The sequence below is a fragment of the Protomyctophum bolini genome (assembly GCF_963924005.1).
Source record: "Protomyctophum bolini genome assembly, chromosome: 7".
Lineage (NCBI taxonomy): Eukaryota > Metazoa > Chordata > Actinopteri > Myctophiformes > Myctophidae > Protomyctophum > Protomyctophum bolini.
In genome coordinates, this window is record NC_137868.1 from 14,032,385 (window position 1) to 14,053,222 (window position 20,838).

General features: G+C 42.4%; 1 protein-coding gene across 2 annotated transcripts in view; it reads left to right on the forward strand.

The window, feature by feature from the left end:
* myom3 (myomesin 3) overlaps positions 1-20,838 on the forward strand; it is a 55,829-nt gene that overhangs the window by 6,834 nt on the left and 28,157 nt on the right. For both annotated transcript variants that reach the window (XR_013964362.1, XM_080768007.1), the window contains exons 3-13: positions 498-596; positions 5,280-5,433; positions 6,152-6,309; positions 7,221-7,313; positions 9,810-9,898; positions 11,280-11,324; positions 12,870-13,010; positions 13,731-13,892; positions 16,200-16,341; positions 18,859-19,058; positions 19,523-19,576. Coding sequence is in view for 1 of the 2 variants with exons in the window: in XM_080768007.1 (XP_080624133.1) it covers positions 498-596; positions 5,280-5,433; positions 6,152-6,309; positions 7,221-7,313; positions 9,810-9,898; positions 11,280-11,324; positions 12,870-13,010; positions 13,731-13,892; positions 16,200-16,341; positions 18,859-19,058; positions 19,523-19,576 (1,337 nt within the window). In the remaining variant the exon portion in view is untranslated. The remainder of the gene's footprint in view (positions 1-497; positions 597-5,279; positions 5,434-6,151; positions 6,310-7,220; positions 7,314-9,809; positions 9,899-11,279; positions 11,325-12,869; positions 13,011-13,730; positions 13,893-16,199; positions 16,342-18,858; positions 19,059-19,522; positions 19,577-20,838) is intronic.

Below are 20,838 nucleotides of genomic sequence, written 5' to 3' on the forward strand. Positions count from 1 at the left end.
TCCTGGCATTTATTATGAATCTCTTTTGCTGTTAAACCGTAAACAGAAGACGGAAGATATCCATTGAAGCCGTTTTCTATCTGTAGATAAGATAAGGATTTTAAACAAAGTGCTAGAATAAATGCAATAATGGATGCATATATTATAGGTTTGACTACACACTGTAGCATGTGTTGTGTTTGTGCACCATCCCCCCCTACTGTTAATATGAGGAACAGCAGAACAGCTGTCACCTGAAGGGGAGTATGAGGCTGAGGAGAATATATGGGCTGCATGGTGATTGTCAAATTAAATGATGAATAAACAAATAAACTGTGACAGACTTGAGACATGACAGACATAGCCCATATTCATTACACAATCCATTCGCCAGCCCATTTTGGGGGAAGAGTATAACGCACTATAGAGATTTATTTCACAATTGCCAATTAAAGTGACTTCTATGACTCTGTAGTAATGGAGTGTTGTGTTCCTGCCATGCTGTCCCGATGCCACAGTGACGAGGAGCCTTCTTATGCCGACTTCTATCCCATCATCCCCGGCGGCGTGATGTCTGCTAAGGAGCTCCTTGGCAACTTCCCCCGCCACAGGACATGGTACAGTGAAAATGGCCTACATTGCATGGCAACACTGCTTTTAGAGATGATAATTTAGGCTGATTACATTTAGGTGATTAAAGGTGTTATTTATTTTAGATAACATTTTACATTAAAGGACCTGAAATTCAACTTTTTCAAAAAATATTTTGCTCCCCTGTGTATGTTCTATCCCCAGAAATATGCAATTTTGAACAATCAGGAATTCTCATCATATAGGGGCTTTTATGGAAATTGCTTTCAGGAACAGCTATAGCTCAACTGATTTGGTTCACAGAAAAAAAGGAAAGTGTAATTCTATAATTCCACTGACAATCATAATGGATCCATCAATATGCATCAGTGCATCAATGATGCATTACCAATACATCAATGAGCGAGCAATGCACAGTACACACCGCTATATTGACCCCACCCACCACACTCAGATTTACTGAACATTCAAATGTCTTTAATACTTGTTCACAATGATGTCACTGGAATGCTTCTTTTGAAGATGTTTAATGGAGTTGTGTTCATGATGTATGTAGATACATTGCAACTATACAAAACAATTAATATCACAACATTACATAATTATTCTTAATGGATATGCTTTGTAGGATAAGTTCCTTGAATTGGCACATTTTCTCTGAAGGAACTAGTCCTCTTTGTACTCTACATAAGTCATTGTGTGCGTGCTGGCATCGTGCCGTCTCATTTCAAATGCAGGAGTCTAGTCTACTCCTGAGGACAACCTTCCTGAATGAGGCACATTTATCAGGGAAGTGGAGGAGTGGGTCAACTTTCTTTATGGCTGTCATGGAACTGTATCTGCTCGGCTGTATCTTTCTCAGCTGTCCTATTAAGCCAATGGAAACTGTTAATAAAACAGTTTCATTCATACAACACACACACACACACACACACACACACACACACAGTCACACACACACACACACACACACACACACACACACACACACACACACACACACACACACACACACACACACACACACACACACACACACTGTACACACACACACACACACACACACAGGCACAAAAAATTACCAGCTGTCAGCCAGCTGCTTTCCCAATGACATTTTCTTTCCTAAAAGCATAATAAAGTTCAATAAATTGTATGATCTAAAGTTTTAAGAGAAGGCAGATGAACACCTCAGAGGTTGGTGACAGGACCAGCACACTGTCTGGAACTGGAACAGAAAGGATGCTCTTTATTTATATGCTCTAAGGTTGTCTTCAAGATAACAAGAAACAGGAGTCAGGACCATTCATGACATTTCTGAAGAAAGCCGTAAAGCCATGAGCTGTGATGTGTGATCAGTGTAATCACAGAAAAAGCACATCATGGCCAAGGGGACTCTAAAAGTCATTAAAATTTGAAATTATTCTTGGTCACCTGTCAGGGGTTGTCCCTATGTTCCCTGGGTTCTAAAGGCGTATTCATAATCTGGATTTTTGGTGGTGAGGTGACCACCGCTCCGGTGGTGAGCTGACCACCGGAGCTGAAATAACGTTGAGCGGTGGTGAGTAAAAACAGAGAGAAGGGCTGGAGCGGTGGCGGTGGTTTGCTCTTCACCACGGCTTGTGACGTCATGTTGTAGTTCGGTGGAAAATCCAGACTATGTATGAGCCTTAAGGGCTCCATTTTCGTCACCGCTAAACCCCTTATCCCTAAACTTCTTTGCCTTTTTTTTTTTTACTATTTTGAAAAACATTTTTGAATAGTTCAACTAGCCAATCTACATTGACACGTTGTGAGCTTGGCCATTTTAACTATTCAAAAATGTTTTGCAAAATAGGAAAAATAGGAAAATAAGTTTAGGGTGACGAAAATGGAGCCCTTTAAGTTCCCAATTTTCCTTATGGTATAGGGTTAGGCTTAGGGTTCAGGGTTAGGTTTATGGATAGGGGTATCATGTAAGCAGGGAACATAGAACCATGGGGTACATCAGATATGCTAACATTAGACTTGCACCTTGCTTTAATTCACCAGTTGCCACTATACTAAACGTTCATCACATAATGAGGCCATTGTGATATGATCGCAATTCTCACAATGCAAGTGGGAATTAATGCCCGACTTTGGAATAGGCTACATTACAATACATCATCAACCTAAAAATAATTCCCATACTACTGGAGGGAGTTTAGGTCACAGAGAACTGGGAAGTTCTTACCTCCAAAATCCCTCTTCCCCAGTCAACTTGCTCCCTATAGGTCACATTTGATCTGTCTCTGGCTTCAGTAGTCCCTATACTCCCTCCTTTGGCACAGAGATCACCAGCATGACAGGCACTTTTCTGCTCTTTTTATTTTTGTGGATGACTTGGATCTGATCCTTGTGTCAGAAAAGGGATTTGACATCCCTGGCATATGCAGATATCCTCATCCTTAGCTAAATATAGCTAGCGCTGAAATGATATCCCCCGCCCCTGCTAGTTCAATCTGAGGAAGGAAGCGTGGAACTCAGTAGGCGGTCGATGGAAGGACGGCGGTTGCACAGAGCATTGAAGGAGAGGATGAAGAACACAAGGGAACGGATTTGTCAGCGCAGAGTGATAATGAGCGGTGGGTGGGGCGGGGGGTCCGTCCTAGAGGGTGAAATCACCACCTCTCCAAAGACAAAGCGCTGTTGACAGTAATGAGACTCAGCTGCGCCTTGCATGCCCAACTTTGGCGGCTTGGCATCTCATTAAGTGCCCTCAGCCCACAAGCCTCTCAAATGACCCCCCATGCACCCACCGCCACAACCCATACGCGCACAGAGCAGTCCGCTGGTGTGCTTATAATGCTAATTCGACAGGCGTCAGTGCGTCACCTTGCGGATATCTCCCACCTGCACAGCGAAATCCTTTACAGGTCAATGTTCACACTCTCAGAGTTAAATGTCTGTATCACTGAGGATTTTACTGTGTGGTAATCCTCGTTCCTCCAGCGTTAATGAGGTCGTCGTCTCCCTCTGAAGCATACTTATGTCCCTCTCTCTTACACCCCCCTCCCTTAGAGGGGTGAAGGGAGAGTGGTGGGACCGGAGGTCGGATGGATTAAGAAGAACCATCTCACAGAATGGTGTTGAGATCCCTGGATACTATAGACATGTGATTGAGTGGCATGATGGGACCTTTGCTGTCATTGGAATAACAAAAGGATGAGGTTGCATAGGCCTATGCGTGCGTGTGTGTGTGCACACACACACATACTGTATACAGTGTGTGCTTGCATTGTCCAGTATTCATTTACCACTTACACACTGTAATGTTTGGTTCACATACGGTAACCCCACCTCATTCCATAGTCCATACAACTCTTTTTCACCATTTTCTCTCTGTTTTTCTACCTTTCCTTCACCTCCACTTCATCCTTTCATGGAGAGTCTTATTATGCAAATGATGATGCTCACTCACGCATGCTTGGCCCTTTTGTGTGGAGGTCAGCCGCTTCTTACACCGTGAAATGATATTAAAAATTACCATTTGGAGCAGTAAGTAAGCCATAACACTCTCAGACACACACAGCCTTGAAAAGACCCCCTAGGCGTTAACATGCATCGAGTGTGTGTGTGTGTGTGTGTGTGTGTGTGTGTGTGTGTGTGTGTGTGTGTGTGTGTGTGTGTGTGTGTGCATATCAGTGCATATGTGTGACTGCCTATGTGCATTATTTGGATTTCTTTGTGTTGTGTTGTGTAATTGACACCAATATCACAGGAATTTGTGCCCTAGTATAGCCTTCAAAGCATGGATAAATATTCTGTGACTAAATGCACTTGTGCATGCTTCACTGCGTGCGTGCGTGCGTGTGTGCGTGCGTGCGTGCGCGTGTGTGTGTGTGTGTGTGTGTGTTTGTTTGTGTGCATGTGCATGTGTGTGTGTGTGTGTGTGTGTGTGTGTGTGTGTGTGTGGGTGTGTGTGTGTGTGTGTGTGTGTGTGCGCGCGCGTGTTTGTGTGTGTGTGTGTGTGTGTGTGTGTGTGTGTGTGTGTGTGTGTGTGTGTGTGCGTGCATGTGTGTGCGCGTGTGTGTGTGTGTGTGTGTGTGTGTGTGTGTGTACACTGACTGGCCACCATGTGTTGGTTCCCTGGTTGAAAAAGGCTCTGATCCAATCAAAGTGAATCTAGAAGCACCAGTGGCCATCTCCATGACAACTGGCTTGATCAAAGGCGTCTCAGGGACCAGGACACACAGCAGCGCTTTTAACTGTGCCTACCTGAAGAGGTCCAGGAGAGACCCATGTCAGCATTTGACACATAAAAAGTAGGCTACTGCTGCTGCATGTTAACACATTGGCGGGAATCAACAATGGCAGCCGCTTTTGATATTCCAGTCACAAGACCGAACTGGCCCTTAGGCTGTCATGTGCATGTGTAAGTGAGTGTGGAAAAGTGGAGTAAGTATAGAAATAATATGAAGTTTCTCCTGCAAACCACTGTACCCTGAGTGCTGAATGTTGTTTGTGATTGTGAATGATTGTTTACTTATACGTATATCAAAATGTTTCTCTTCTCCCTCCCTTTTCTAATGGAGGCCAGTGTTGTCCTAGCAACGAAATTGTATAATCATAGTTTCCCAATAGAGTTGATTACTGTATTTTTTACAAGTGTGCATACTATTTCTGCCCCACTTGAAATCAAATGAATGAAGAGTTCTTTCATAATAGATCTTGTTGTTTTGCTCTACCAGGGATGTGCTGAAAGACACCATGGCAGTTGATGATGAATACTACAGAGACAAGTGGACCATGTTTGGGAATGAAGGTGAGAAGGTGGAGCTAGAAGTCATCAGGAATCAGCGTGCCATTCGCACCCGCGTTGATCACCTGGCCCTGCGAAAACAGGTAAGGATGCATTCGTGACCGTCTTAACATAAACGAACACCCAAGTTTACAACTTTTCAGTTGGATCTTCAGCTGTTGTTTTATGTCAGTGTTATTTTTTTTACTTTCTGTTACACATTTAGTTTTATACATTTCACTCCTTTTTCTGTAATTCGGTGTCTGTTTGGCATAATGTATTGTGTTCTTTGTTTTGTGTGCTGCTGTGTATAAGAGGCTTTCGGGTTTCTTCGTCTCACTAGAACAATGTTCTGTTCTTTTATAGTATTATGTGGTTTATTTGTCACAGTCACAGACTTTGCTTGTCTAGGTGGTTTATTTCTATGTTGTGTTCTAGTTGTTTTGGTTCTGTTCTTGTCTTCCCCAGGTGTTTCTCATGTGTAATCAGCCCTGTTGTGTAGTCTTGTTCCCCAGTCAGTCATTGTTTGGTGTCACTTCATGTTCAGTGTTAGTTTGTGATTGTGATTTTCTCAGTTTTTGTAATAAATCCCCAATATTGGATTTTGAACTACATTTGTCCTGCATTTGGGTCCTCACCACACCACCAGAACGTGACATTATTTTGTGTGCAAATGTCAGTGTAATTTTAGATTTTTTACATCTTGAAAAATCTTGAAAGTTGTGAGAACTACCGATTTAGAAGGCATTCGTAGAATCGGCCTCGATCAGGTCTTAATGGGCTGAGCTGTGTCACTCATGGGCTTGTCCGTGTTCCATGCAGGCGGAGAGGAAGGCGACTGTCCACCTCAAGTACTTAGAGGACCTGAGTCGGAAGGCCCCAGACTTCACCATCCCACTGAGGGCACACGCCGTCTGGGAGGGCATGTCGGTCAAACTCTGCTGCACCGTCCAGGGCTGCCCAACCCCAGAGGTCACCTGGTGAGTCTGGGAGGGCATGTGGGTCAAACTCTGCTGCACCGTCCAGGGCTGCCCAACCCCAGAGGTCACCTGGTGAGTCTGGGAGGGCATGTGGGTCAAACTCTGCTGCACCGTGCAGGGCTGCCCAACCCCAGAGCTCACCTGGTGAGAACCAGTGTTTGAAAGTAACCAAGTACATTAACTCAAGTTTTGAGGTGTTTGTATTTCCAATTTTCAATAATTTTGAAGTAATTTTACTTTACTTCACTACATCTCGGATCCAAATGTTATACTTTTACGCCACTACGTTTATTTGAAAACTTTAACAGAGTAATTATTTAACAGAGTTATATTAAATTAATTAATACGCTAGCTCATTAGCAGAGGTATAGAATAATGTTGCAAGCATGACCATTGTAGCAATTCTAAACTTAGGCTATGGCTAAATTTCCATCTGGTTATGATCCCTGGAGTTGGGGGATGTGCGTATTAAAGTGAAATTAACTGTTCTCCCTCAGGCAATGTTTCTAAATGCTGACCGTGATGCCAGTGCTGCTGAGAGACTAGCTGATGAAAAGAATATAATGTTCTGTATTCATGAACCCAAGCCCAGATGCAGATAACCTGCGGCCCGTGGGTTTAACCGTTCCAGATGGGACCTGTCGAGCCCAATGAGCTCCCCGATAGCTGCCCTCGACAATACGCAACTCAAAACGGAATGAGAGATCAAAGACACACCTCGCCCCACTCCCATCGCAGTAATAGACCAAACCGAATTAACTGTTGATTAATGAAAGATGTGCATAAGTAATGTCGGGGCATAGGAGCACTGGAACCCCCCCAAGCATAACCTGTCTCTTGCTTTGATACATGTTGGGGAAAGCTGGTGCCCACGGTTGTTTTGCATTTACTCTTTCTTCTTTCCACCTCAGGTACAAAGACGGCGTGCCTCTGAGCTCATACAGCCAACCGTGGACACACAGTCTGCAGCAGAAGTTTGGGCTCAACTCACTGGAGATCAGAAGGTAGGTTGTTGGTTCAACTTGAAGTTTCGTCCTGTACTCTCTCTACTACTGTCAATGTAGGCTACTGGATGGGCAGGGAATGTATGTGTGTAAAGTCACTAGTACATTATTCAAGTGCTGTACTTAAGTACCGTACTTGAGTAAATGTAGTAGTTACTTTACTTCTACTCCACTACATCAATTATTTAAAAACTTTAGTTACTCAAATAAGAAAAACTATCCATTACCCACTTCAGCGCTATACATTTTGGCCATTTGAAAATAACACTAATTTGTTCACTTGTGAGCTTGTAGATCTGCTATTTTCAAAAGATCACATGCAGATATATAGCTCATTTCTACTTTTGGAACTTTACAGTAAGTACATTTAGTGCAATAGAGGGTATGCGCGTGACATCATCATCATACCCGGAAGTTGTGTGGGAATGCCTTTCTGGCCTTGACAGCCCATACTGGGTTGTCCTATTTTGATTGCATTAAATGACTTTAAACAATATTAAATTAACTTTGTCACTCTTTGCCTGCACGCACATACCCTCTATACTTTAGCACTTTTCAATTAAATTCTGAATTCCAGACTTCTACATTTAGTACTTCCAACCAAATATGATATCAGGTAGACTATGAGGAGCTTGCTTGCTTAGCAAGTAGTCCCTGCCGTGAATAAACAAACATTAAAAAGAAATAAAGCATTATAAAAGGGGGCGGAGAGGAGAATGGCATATAGTCTTGTACGACTAAATGAGGCAGTCGGATGAAAAATGCATGCATTTAACTCCCTGTTGTGTACTGTATAAGAAGCTATTTCTTGCTTCTGTCCCATTGACAAATGAATCAGTCATGTCATGTAGTCAGGAGGTGCCACCTCTCCCTTCTCAATGTGTGCTTCTTCACGAGTTGGGGGTTTAATGCAATAACTCAGCCCAGGAAATAGTCTACCTAAATTCAACACACCGGATGATCTATTCTAGATTGTATAACTATTGAAAAAAAGGGAAATTAAGAAAGAAGAAGCCAGCATCAACACTCACATAACTTGTTCAGCTCTTTGGTCAAAATATGTATTTAATAGTAATGAAGCTATTTATAATAATCTAATAACTAATTATTCATAAACTATTTATAAAGCACTTGACTAAGTCATTAACAGAGGCATTGATGAATACATTATTGTTCTTGAATGCATTATACATTACAATTTGCTGCATATAAATAAAATATAATGTAAAAGAGTGTAGTCTAAGAGAAGCAATCGTCAAGGGTACAACAGCATGCATTATCTATCTACAGCAGTAGGCTAGCTATTGTTACGCCACAATATCGTGTGACAAGTATGAATCAGACTCAAGTGGATCATGAGTGGTAGTCATGTGTTATGATGAATTGGAGCCAATATAGTTCATGGGCAATAGAGGGTATGCGAGTGACATCCTCATCAAACCAGGAAGTTATGCAGGAACGCCTACTCAGTGGCATAAAACTACTTTCTGGCCTTGACAGCCCATACATCCACACAGACAAGTCATATCTGATTGCATTAAACAACATGAAACAATGTTAAACTCACTTTGCATGTTGCTTTGACACTCGATTTGCCACTCGATGTGCCATTCACTTTAAGCATGCGCGTAAAATATGTAATATTGCACGTTATGTACACCACTTTATTTGACTGATTAAAGTAACTAAGATATTGGATAGTAAGACAAGTTGCCAATAACAACAAGCTATTGACTGTTTTATGCTAGCATCTGAGCCGGGGTAGAGAATAGATTCCTACTGCTGCTGCAAATTTTGAGTGAGTATAGCTGTTATAGTAGACTATTCATCCAGACAATGGTAACATTATTATTGATGTTTATGTTAAGGTCGCTGGCTTGCTGTAAATAAATACAAATATCTAGACCTAAGGGTTATTTACTTATTTCAGATAATAATCAAGAAGATAATGAAAATCTGTTTTCTTAGATTTGTGAAAGAAATTGTCTGGATTCAATTGTTGAGAAATAAAATCACACACGTGTGAACTGTGAAGTGAGGAGTGCTAATATATTAAAGTCTGACTCATGTTGATTAGGTGATGTAAAGGTCAAACGGTGCCAACACAAACATCTAACGCCATTAACAATAAAGAGACAATATGACGTAATGAGGCACATTATGACGTAAATTTTCCCTTCATTGTCAATGGCGTTTTCAAAACAAACATTGAACTAAAGACAAACATTAAATCTGTATAGGCTATCGCCCCTCAAAAATAACAAATATTACTCATTTAGACGTATAAATTGCTTTTTTTATAATGCTAACATCAATTATGGCAACATAGTGGATTCACAAAGGATTACATCATTATCAATCCATAGTTGATTACACAGTTGAAAGAACAGAGGGTGAAATATAATTTTAGTCGATAGCTTTTAGATTCCTAATATTCCCCATCTTGACCTGCTATCACCTTTCACATGGTGCATAACAGTCTCATATTGTCCCCAGGTGCTCTCCTGAAGATGCTGGCGAGTACAAAGTGGTTGCCAAGAGTCCCCTTGGTGAAGCATCTACATTTGGAACACTGGTGGTGAACGGTGAGTAGCTGGCTGTTTGATACATTCTGAAAGCCAGTGATGGAAAAAGTACTCACATTGTTTACTTAAGTAAAAATATCAATACCCTATTGTAGAAATGGTCTGTTACGAGTACAAGTTCGGTAAAAAGTACAAAAGTATTGGCATCAAAATGTACTTAAAGTATCAAAAGTAAAAGTAGTCATTATGCACAAGGTCCCATTTGAGAAGTTTTTAAAATGTACAAAATGTATAAAGATCCTTAAAAATAGTAGATCTACAAATAGATCTACAAATAGCAGATCTACAAGTTCCCAGTGCACCGTAAAGGGACACACACACACATACAGTAAGAGTGTGTGTATATATATATATATATATATATATATATATATATATATATATATATATATATATATAAAATATATATCTTTCAAAAGTACATGTACTTATACTTTACATCTCTGCTCAAAGCCCTTGTGGAAATTAATCATGGATTTGTGATAGATGTGTTACTGCACCAGCCGCCAAGACACCCCTCTGTGAATACTAATGCCTCCTTATTTCTCACTGCTACCAGACGTGTTCAGTCTTATGGAGAAGTTTCACATTCATTTATGCCACTTTTTTTCTTCCTCCTAATGCCATGTTCTGTGGATTTGTTTTTACTTCTGGATGCCCCGTCCAGGAAAGGCTTCAGACGCACCTCAGATCTGAACCCATTTGATTTGGCGTTAGGAACCCGTTGCGACCACATGCCCTTGCTGACGTCGACCCCAGGCAGGGTTCGAACCCACAACCTTCCGCATGAAAGGCATAATTACAGTATGCTCTAACCACTATAGGGCAGCCTTCCTAATGCCATGTTCTGCAAAAAAGTATAATTAGGATATAGAATACCGGTATATAGATATTTGGACCAGAGTCAGACCAAGCTGATGTGTCTACTCTACATAATCCATTATTATGAATCTGTTGGCTCAGTGATGAATTGATGTAAGAAAAGGAAAATTGAGCATCATGGATTACCTCCTATAACCAACCATTGGGTTTTTTTCTCAGCTGGAGCTGGTAATGGGGCTCAGGCATACTGGAAAAAGCATGCGGGCACAACAGAAATAACAGTGACACAGCGCTCTGTCTTACGACATACATTAGAAATTGAGAGCCTTAATGAGGCACTTCAAGAAGCTTTTCCCTGCCATCCATATTTCACAGGCTGTCCTTCGATGGTTAAAAATAGGTTAAAGGGAATATTAGATGTGACTTGTATAAACGGAGCTTCACCACGATTGATCTGTCGTCTCTCTTTGTCTCTTCCATTTTCATTTTCTCTCTTCCATTTTCTTCTCCTCTCTCTATCACTATCTCGCCCCCACTCACGGCCCACTCCTTCATACAGCATATCAGGGAGCCGTGGCTGGATCAGAGCACTCGCAAATCCCTGGTAAGTTTCACACCGATGTCTAATGAAAAATGTCCCATTTCATTTTCTGGGCCACCCCTTTGAAGTTCCTCACTTCTGGTGAAAGCTGTGAGGGCAGAGTGGCCTTGAAGGCAGAGGTGTACAACACAAAGTCCTGCTGCTGTGCACTTAAGGCAGAAGATTTTGAAAGTTGAAAGGAATCATGGTGTTGATGACGATGTTTGCTCATGGAGGAGGAGGGAGGGGTGTCGCTGCATGCATGTGTGAGCTTTGTGTACCATGGGTTTCCACAGGTTTAGTATGCACTATGCGCTTAGTAAGGCTGTGTGTGACTGTGAGCCACAGTTGATACCAATCTTTGCCATTTGAGCCAAAGCGAGAGTCATGTATATTTCATTCTACTGAGACTGAGGAATTCATTCAGCTTTGCTTCAAGCCAGAGAGCATCACACATTGGCCGTGCCACTCTTTGACCTGGATTAGCCACCCTCCACTGTGTGTGTGTGTGTGTGTGTGTGTGTGTGTGTGTGTGTGTGTGTGTGTGTGTGTGTGTGTGTGTGTGTGTGTGCGGCCCCCACAATAACTTGAGCTTGTAGATCGGCTATTCTTTTGCTACGACAGTAATAATATGTGGCCCTCTGGAGCGAGTGTGGAAATATAGTGGCCCTCTCCATTGTCAAAGTTGCCCGTCCCTGGTCTGCAGTATGTGTTCGTAGCTGTCCATTGTCTATGTGTTGCTCTGGGAGATGGTGGAGCAATTCTTTCCATTACGGTTATGCCAGTTGGCATAATAAGAGCTTATTTTTTATAGTTTGACTGTTTGACTTTGCTCATTTGAGAGAAACGGAGAGAAGCGAGTGAGAGAAACGGTGGAAGCTTGTCACTTGTGTAAAAAATAATGAGATCTGATATCACCATGGCACGACAGTACGTGCCACGGTATAGAGAATGTCAAGTCAACTTTGCAGTCTGGATTAACATGGTGATGAGGCTGTGGAGATGGTAGAGAAATGAGCTCTCATCTCTAATCACTGCTGACGTTGTGGCCAGTCCGGCCTGTCACTTCATCTGTTCTCTGCTCTTTCTCCCCTCCCTTACTCTTTCCCCCAGTTTACCTGTCACATTCATCTCTGTTGTAGTTGTCAAAAAATAGACCTGGACACAGCAGTACTGTTCCATGGAAAACGGATTACTGTCTGAGTCTGTAATGATTGTTGTTGCAGTGCACTCATGCTGTGTCTGGGCTTACTTTTAGTATTCAGGGCATACAATAATATAACACGCAAGGTGTAATGCTTAATTTATCCTCCGCCATACATTGGTGTCATGTACCAGATATAGCTGATCTATAAGCTCATAACGTGTCACATTGCGATGTGTAGTGAACTTGTAGATCAGCAGTTTCCGGCATGCGACACAATACCCCTAGGTAGGGGGTTCCATGCTCCTTTAGATACAATTATAATAATACACCTAAAATATATATGAAGTTCCCATTGTGTTTAAGTGCTACCGCGTGTCAACTCATGATTTGAGGCTTTTGTTCTCCACTCCCTCTCTCTCTAGCGGCAGCTTCGGACCTGCAGGCCCAGTTTGACACAACTTTACAGCCGACCTGGGTAAAAGAGGGGGGCAGCCTCACCCTGCAGTGCAGCTTCACCTCGGACCTGCTGCCCTTCCAGCAGAACATCAGCTGGTTCAGAAACGGTGAGTGCATGGGGAGCTGGTCCACATTCACTGACACAGGGTGAGTTTAACATTGCTGCTATGTATTTGCAGAAGTCCGACATAGGGAGGGAAAGCAGCTATATGTGAAAGACACAAGGAGACCTCAAGAGAATAAGACGACTTGGGATTTTCATCCCCATGTTTTGTCGTTTCCCAGTAATATTTTTGAATGGCTACGTTGGCTGTCACTTTAAAATCCTGTCACTGGTAGATTACGTCTAGCCTGACTCCGCCAGATGGGGCAGCAGAGAGTACATTACATATCACCACACAGGCCAGATTTTGTTCTCGGGAACATGCACGACTGCAACTAAATGATGTTTTAATGTTTTAATCGTTCATTTAAGGCTGTAAAACCCATAAAATCAAGCCACCACAGAATGCTTATGTAGCAGAGTGGCTCACAGCCTCAGCCTGATGACTTTCATGCGGGAGACCCGAGTTCGAATCCTGGGCGTTACAATGGTGCCGTGACCCGGATTTGGTTTCCCTGTGGGAGGTCAAAAGGGGGTGAGTGTAGCAAAGTGGCTCAGCTCAAAAGTCAAGTATCTCCCCCGAGCCATATAGGCAATTCCCTTTGGCTTTAGTGGTTAAGATGTTGTCTTTTCCATGCTAGAGACCTGGGTTCCATTCCCGGGTGTTACACTTAGTAATATCACACTCCTTCAATGTCATCTTCATCTGTCCACTTGCCTGCAGGCGTCCAGTTGCATCAGTCCAGCAGGGTGGAGATTCAGACTGCTGGTGCCTCTGCCTCTATCACCCTGAGGAGGGTGCATAAGGAGCATGAGGGCATGTACTCTGTCTGTCTGAGGACCTGGGATGGGCTTCAGGAGCACAGCTCCTTTGTCTATGTCACAGGTGAGTCCATGTACTGTGAAGTGTGAAAGTCAGTCTTATATTCTTCATATTTGGTGGATTTTTTAAATATTTGGATTGTGTTGCATTATGCATTTCATTTGAACATACAACGTTGCAACTGTGAGATGGCTTTGTATTTGATAGAATAATTTAGACTTCCTTGTCTTTTTTTAATCATCAAACAGCGTGTTTTCTGCTCTAAATGGCTTGTTAACTGTTGTAGATTGGTACTGCTTTTGGCATGCACGTAAAATAACAAACAGCTCCTGGCCCTGCATTCTCTGTCACAACAAATGAATTGGATGAGAAGAGAATTACATAGGACCACAATGGAAACAAGTCCCTAGGACTTTTTTGTGTTATCCTTTAAAGCCTAAATATCTTACTGTACCTCCGTGCTGTATACATTTCTGACTAATAAAGTATTTAACCAATAAAAAAAGTCACACCTGTGTGAAGTGATAGCCTGGCGCAGCCAGACTTCATCTGCCTGGTATAATATTAGTATCTCAACGCGAGGCTTCATCTGCCTGGTATATTAGTATCGCAACGCGAAGCTAGTGAAGTAAGCGCCGCTCATCATCACTTAAAATATACACTATGCCTATTTGCTCAGACACTATGACGTAAAATTTTAAGTTTGTTTAAAACCCATTTTGACCTGAGATCAGATTCTAAAAATGTCTTCTACATCCTAACAGTTTTCTGAAAAAGCTGTTTCTATGTCAGTCGTTCTTCGATTTTTCAAAAATTGCAGACCTACAAGCTCATAGCGCGCCACCGAGTGGCGCGCTATGAGCTTGTAGATCTGCTATTTTTCAATAGCTAAAGCATAACATTATGCTAACACCAAAAGGGGTTCCCGCCCAAAATGGGTTAAGACAAAGTTTGTGGACGGTAACTAAAAGCTGGATGTAAGAGGGTCTAAAACCCCTCAAACATGAATGAGAGAGTTGCGGGCAGATGATGGCCGTTGACAACGTTTTTGTTGATAAAACATTCATATAGCCCCCAAGGAAAATGTTGCTAATGTGTCATGTCTTAAGTTATCAAGTCAGTCCTCTTAATGTTCCCCCATATTAGTCTCTCTCTCTCTCTCTCTCTCTCTCTCTGATGATTTATCCACATACCTGTTAATCTCACCACTACCCACTGGCTTAGCCCTGCTCCTTTCTGTCCTAGACGTCATGTGAGAACTATAGTTTGGGGATTACATTAACCAGATTACTTTTAATCCTGTCACATTTACACTTCACTCACTCTGATTCACAGTCTCCTCATCCTCACTCTTTCTCACTCATGCTACTCTTTTAATGAGACATAGTGCACTGGTTCTCAACATGGGGTTCAGGGACATCCAGGAGTCCGGGGGGAACCAAATGGGATCCAAATGTACACTCTCAGATTTACATTAACTAACGATCATGCGGATTGCAGTCCCAGAAATAAAAAAAACTGTTTCAGATGGGGTTGCAATTAATGCACTCCACATAGAGCACCGAAGTCTGACGTCACTTTCAGTAGAGGGCGGCAGTACACAGGTTCATGTATTTTTTTAGTTGCATTGAAATTCCCATAGGGGGGTTTTAGATCGCTTCATATAAGAACTGTTAAACCGATCATCTCTGCCTTTCTGTCAGGGGGGTGGCTGTGTGTCGTTAATGATGTCCATTCATATTTGATACAGCCAGTTTCTGGAGGAAATGGAATTAATGTGGCCGCAAAAGCCTTGAAACTACATATGAAGGCAATGTCGCTGCTAATATACGTCACGCCCAGCTGTCAACACATTGCGTTCCTGAGATTCCTTATTGGCGTAAGCTCAGCTGGTAGTGACTCGACTTGTACTAACCGATACAAGCAGCACAAACAATACCTGCACTTAAGAATAAAACGGTGCCTGTATTCTCCACCCAATTATGCAACACCTGTTGTACCCGTCTGCCTGCTTGTGTCCCTTTTTATGGCCATTATAGATCCCTGATGTCATCAGTATATGGGTATGTCCATATATGGGCATATCGGTGGTTCTGGACAACCGGATCTCCATATATGTGTATATTTTATGCCTGCATGGGTCTACCTCAACAGACGTAGCTAACAGCGAACTCCTCCAGCAACCAGAGGTCCGTATATGTCTATAGCCCCTCCAGTCGTCTGCGACGTGCACAGCGTGTTTGAAGTCGGTACAGACGGATGTACATATTTGTCTGCAGAATTTGAGGCTACTGTGGTTTGGACTATAACATTCAAAGTAAGTAGTGGATCAGAGTGTAATTCTATGGGCTTGTCTCTCTCCTCTCTCAGATGGATCAGCTGCAGTGCTAGGTGGGCCGGCCTCTCCTCTGTCCGTCCAGGTGTCTGACATCAATAAGGACTATGTCTTTTTGACCTGGGAACCACCTAGTGCAGATGGAGCCGGTCCTGTACAGGGTTACTATGTTGAAAGGTAATGTGGGAGACATGGTTCCATCAGTTTATTTAGTTGTAGTTATACCAATGTAACTTTCCTGAAATATTTGTACAAATTATTTACTTTTAAAACTGCAATCTGGAACTTTTATGCCTTATACACTTTCTATATTCTTATTAGCATAATCTACCATACTGATTGATTCGTTCAAATAATTGTAGCTTTACATTTTTTGTGCCACACATAATCTCTCAATGTTTTTCTTTTTTCTTTTTCATATATTGAATGGGTTTCCAGTTTATTTCACAAATAACAGTCAGCTACGAACTCCCTATAAATGATTGTTGCTATGCTTAAAAGTATGTATGTTAAGCCGGGTGAGGGCAATTTGAAATACACTGGATGAAAGCTTCTTGCACCATCAAAAAGCACATAGTGTAGCACTGTAGCCCATTGCATGGACAAATGCATTTAAACCACCCTGTCACGTCATCACACTGATAAGGCTTATCTTAAATTCCAGCTACAGCTACAGCTACTTTCTATCTTTCTATCTTTCATTCTATTATAAAATAGAAGTCAGAAAAAAAACTATCCACGCTGCCAAAGCATTATCATTTTATTAAATCAAAGGTTTATATTCACCACCATCTTCTTCAATTACCATAACTTGCCTTTAATTTTTTGGCGTCAATCATGCTGCGAGAGTAGTAGCCTACTGTATAGCTGTCACATTTTTGTTTGATGGGCCTTACAACTCATTTAGCTCCTGGCCTGCGCTCATTTCAAACCTAACAAAGGACAGTTAGCAAGACAGGCCCATTGAAGCTGATCTTGGTCTCTGCACAGCGGGTGAGGAAATTGGATTGGGGTAGATAAAGACGGTGGTGGTAAGCAGCCAACAGTGGTGTAATATCCATTTGGCAGACTTCACAGGAGATGGATTATATACATGGTAAATATGGGAATGCATGGAACACTGTGCTAACTGCAGATCAAAGTATCCCACTGAAGAACAGGTGCCCACTCATTACTGACACCAATCAATCAATATTGCCATTTGTACTGTACATGTATACATATGTGCCATGTCTGTGCGAGCTGGTATATGTGGGTGCATTTGTGTTTGCATGGGGGCAGGTGTTATAGTTACAATTGCATGTGTGCTTTTTGTGAGGATTTATACATACGTTCTTTCTACATACAATGTCCTTGTGTGAAGTATACATTTTGTGAACACGTGCGTAATAGGTGGATGCATGTTCTGTGAGCACTTTTTGGTACATATTGGATATGTTTTGGGAGCTACACATCATATCAATAATGTATGTTTCTGTGCGCACAAGCAATGTGAGTGTTTTTGCGCACATGCACATGCAGTCATCCATCCATCTTCACCAAGATTTCTAGAGTCAAGTCGCAGGTTAATAATTTCAGCAGTTCCAGAGACTTCCCTTTGCCAGGCCACATTAGCTACTTCATACTGGGGGATCCCAAGGCGTTCTAAGGCCAGTGTGGAGATATTATTTCCCCTTCCCCTCCCAGCAGGCTGTGCCGCCCGAGGGACACCCCAGGAAGCATCTCTACAAACCACCCAAATCACCATAACTGGGTCCTCTCCTTGTAAAGGAGTAGCGGCTCTAGTCTGAGCCTGCCCCGGGTGATTGCATTTCTCACCTTATCCATAAGGTCCTCAGATTAGCCAAAATAGGCCTCGCTGTGAGTTTGTAGATCGGCTATTTTCAGCAAAGACGTTTGGTGTAGAGGGAAAAAAGAGCATTGCAACTTTTCAGGACTAGAAAGCCTGCAGTTTCTATTATCTTGTATTCCCCATCGATGATGTCGTTGGAGGACGGTTTCTGAACTGCCTACAGCCCTCCTATGAGACACAGACCGAGTAGGAAAATTATGCACCATTTTTTCATGATTATTAGTGAGGACCTATTATATGAAGATAGGTTGAAAAGTGGTCTTTTAAGGAAGGCTCATACCCAGAGCTTTGCCTTCTGGCCCAGCTCTTTCCGATACAAGTTGTACAGCACTGGTCGAAAAGAGAGCTGAGCCAGAAGGCAAAGCTTTACAACGAATGGAATACTACTCCTGCTGATCCGACTCTGGCTGATCTCCTGCTTCGTTTCCCCCTCACTCACACTCTGTGTGTCACCGCAAATATAAAAGCAGGTTTACTGAGAAGTACAGTACTTGCTGACTGATGAATGATATTGGATGTTGGGAAATGGAAAGAAAGCAAGAATCCTTCCAGTTCCTTAGCAACCCACTAACTCTGAGTTTGAAGCCTCGATTCTTTACAGTCTTTGTTTACCACCAATAGCTGTTTAATAGTGTTTATCATGCTATCCATGTCCAAATTACACTATTTGGAAATGTATTATATTGTATTATATAGTCAAAATGTACACTTGTTTGACTCTTTCTTTAGATAATTCCCGTTTTTTAAATATTTGTATTTTGGTTCACTTTTTTTGGATATATACCACAAACAAAAAAAAGACAAATAATAGTCCTAAATATCATGTCTGTCTGTCTGGTAAGGTATGACAAAGCTCAAGCCCAGTGGCTCCGCTGTAATGACATGGTCCAGACAGCATGCCACTACCCAGTGTTTGGACTAAAGGAGGGAACCCTCTACCAGTTTAGAGTGTGTGCCGTCAACCAGGCCGGTGTGGGACGTCCCTCCAAGGCTACAGAGCCCGTCCTCACTTTGGACCCCCTGGAACCCACCAGAACCATGGGTAACACACGCATGCACACACGCACACACATGCACACACACACAGACCACATAGTCTGTGTGGCACACTGACATCTGTTGGGACTGATGTCCCAACAGATACTGTGGATCATTAGCACAGATGAAGGTCGGACATAAGGTTACTCGCCTTTGGCCAATTCCCCTCCTTCTCTTCTTTTTCTTTATCTCTCTCAATTGAATTCCACAAACACTTTGAGTAATACTATCTTGTGAGACTATAAAAGATTGTGCATTTTCTGTCAGAGATAGTTATACATCCATATGGGAGACGTTCTCTCTCTCTCTCTCTCTCTCTGCCGTGGCTGCTTACCAAGGACAGCTTTTTCAACATTAACAATAATAGTGTTCTCATGGCCATGGGCTCATACAAGTTCATTACATCGATCTCTGTTTCTTACTATTTTCTTCCCTCTCTCTCTCTCTCTCTCTCTCTCTCTCTCTCAGTGGTCAAGGTGCACAGGGGGAGAGAGATCACAATCACTAAAGACCAGCTAGAAGGTGAGAATGCAATTCATGGTAAAGGACAATAATATACACATTATAACATTATGAAATATCTTTCACCCAACTTTTTCAGCACGTGCTGTGCAACTATGTCACATGCTGCTGTGTACCGTATGCATGCTCCTTGCCTTTTATGTTACCTGCGGCGCACGGCTAAGTGCATCTTCATATGTTCTAGAGCTAGTTGTGGTAATTTGCGCAGCTGAGGCCATAATGCACATTATGTTCCATTTGCAGAGCAGGATAGAATGGATGGTCCTCATTGGCTTCCTGGTAAATGGATATACGTAATATGTAATCTAATGGGAGCATGATATTCTGGGCATGTCCTAATGATGGTGTGGCGCTCATGTGGATCTCTGAGCTATAGGGTGAGTTCAGATAAGTGCACCGGGAGCACACTCGCGTATTAGTTTCAAAGTTTGTACAGCGCAGTGCGCTCATTGCGCTATATCTGAACGTTGCCCATAAATGTTGGTCTGCCTACAATCTACAATTCTAGTTCTACAGTAGGACATATCTGTTTCAAGCTGATCTGGCTTTGACTTCCATTAAAGTTAAATATTTAAAAACGATACAGAAAACATTGTAGACATTTGACGCTGATTTGTCCAGCCGTTTGTGAGATTACCCCTGGAAACGTATGTACCGTACGCACATACGCACACACACAGCCAGACATGTCCTCTTTCTTGTAAATGGACATGTGCATGCGTGCATGAGTGCACAGGTGTGAGGGTATCCAGCGATATCAATCAGTCACAACGGGTGTGTGTGTGTGTGTGCATTACTGTGTCCTCTGTTGTTCAATTTGTTTGACAGAGAAGGCCACCAATGGGAGAAAAAAGGAAAAATTATTGCAGCACACATGCACGCATGAACACACACACACACACACACACACACACACACACACACACACACACACTGTCCCTGTGCCACTGTCTGATTCTGTCTGATCAACATCTTTCACTGCGTTGTCTTTGGTCTGCTTTGATCCACGTCATGTTCATCTGCTGACTCTTTTCGGGCCGATTAAGTTCAGGCATTAATGTTTAGACAGACGGAAAGACAGGCCGACTGAAATGACAGGAAAACAGACATCCTGAGTCTACAAGAATGACAGTTATATAGGCATGCGATAAAAACAGAATAGGCCTATATGCTATCTTTTTTTTATTGATTTTTCTTATGGCGAACCAACCCGTTTAATTTCCTATACTGTCTTCTATGTGACATATAACCACTACCAGCTT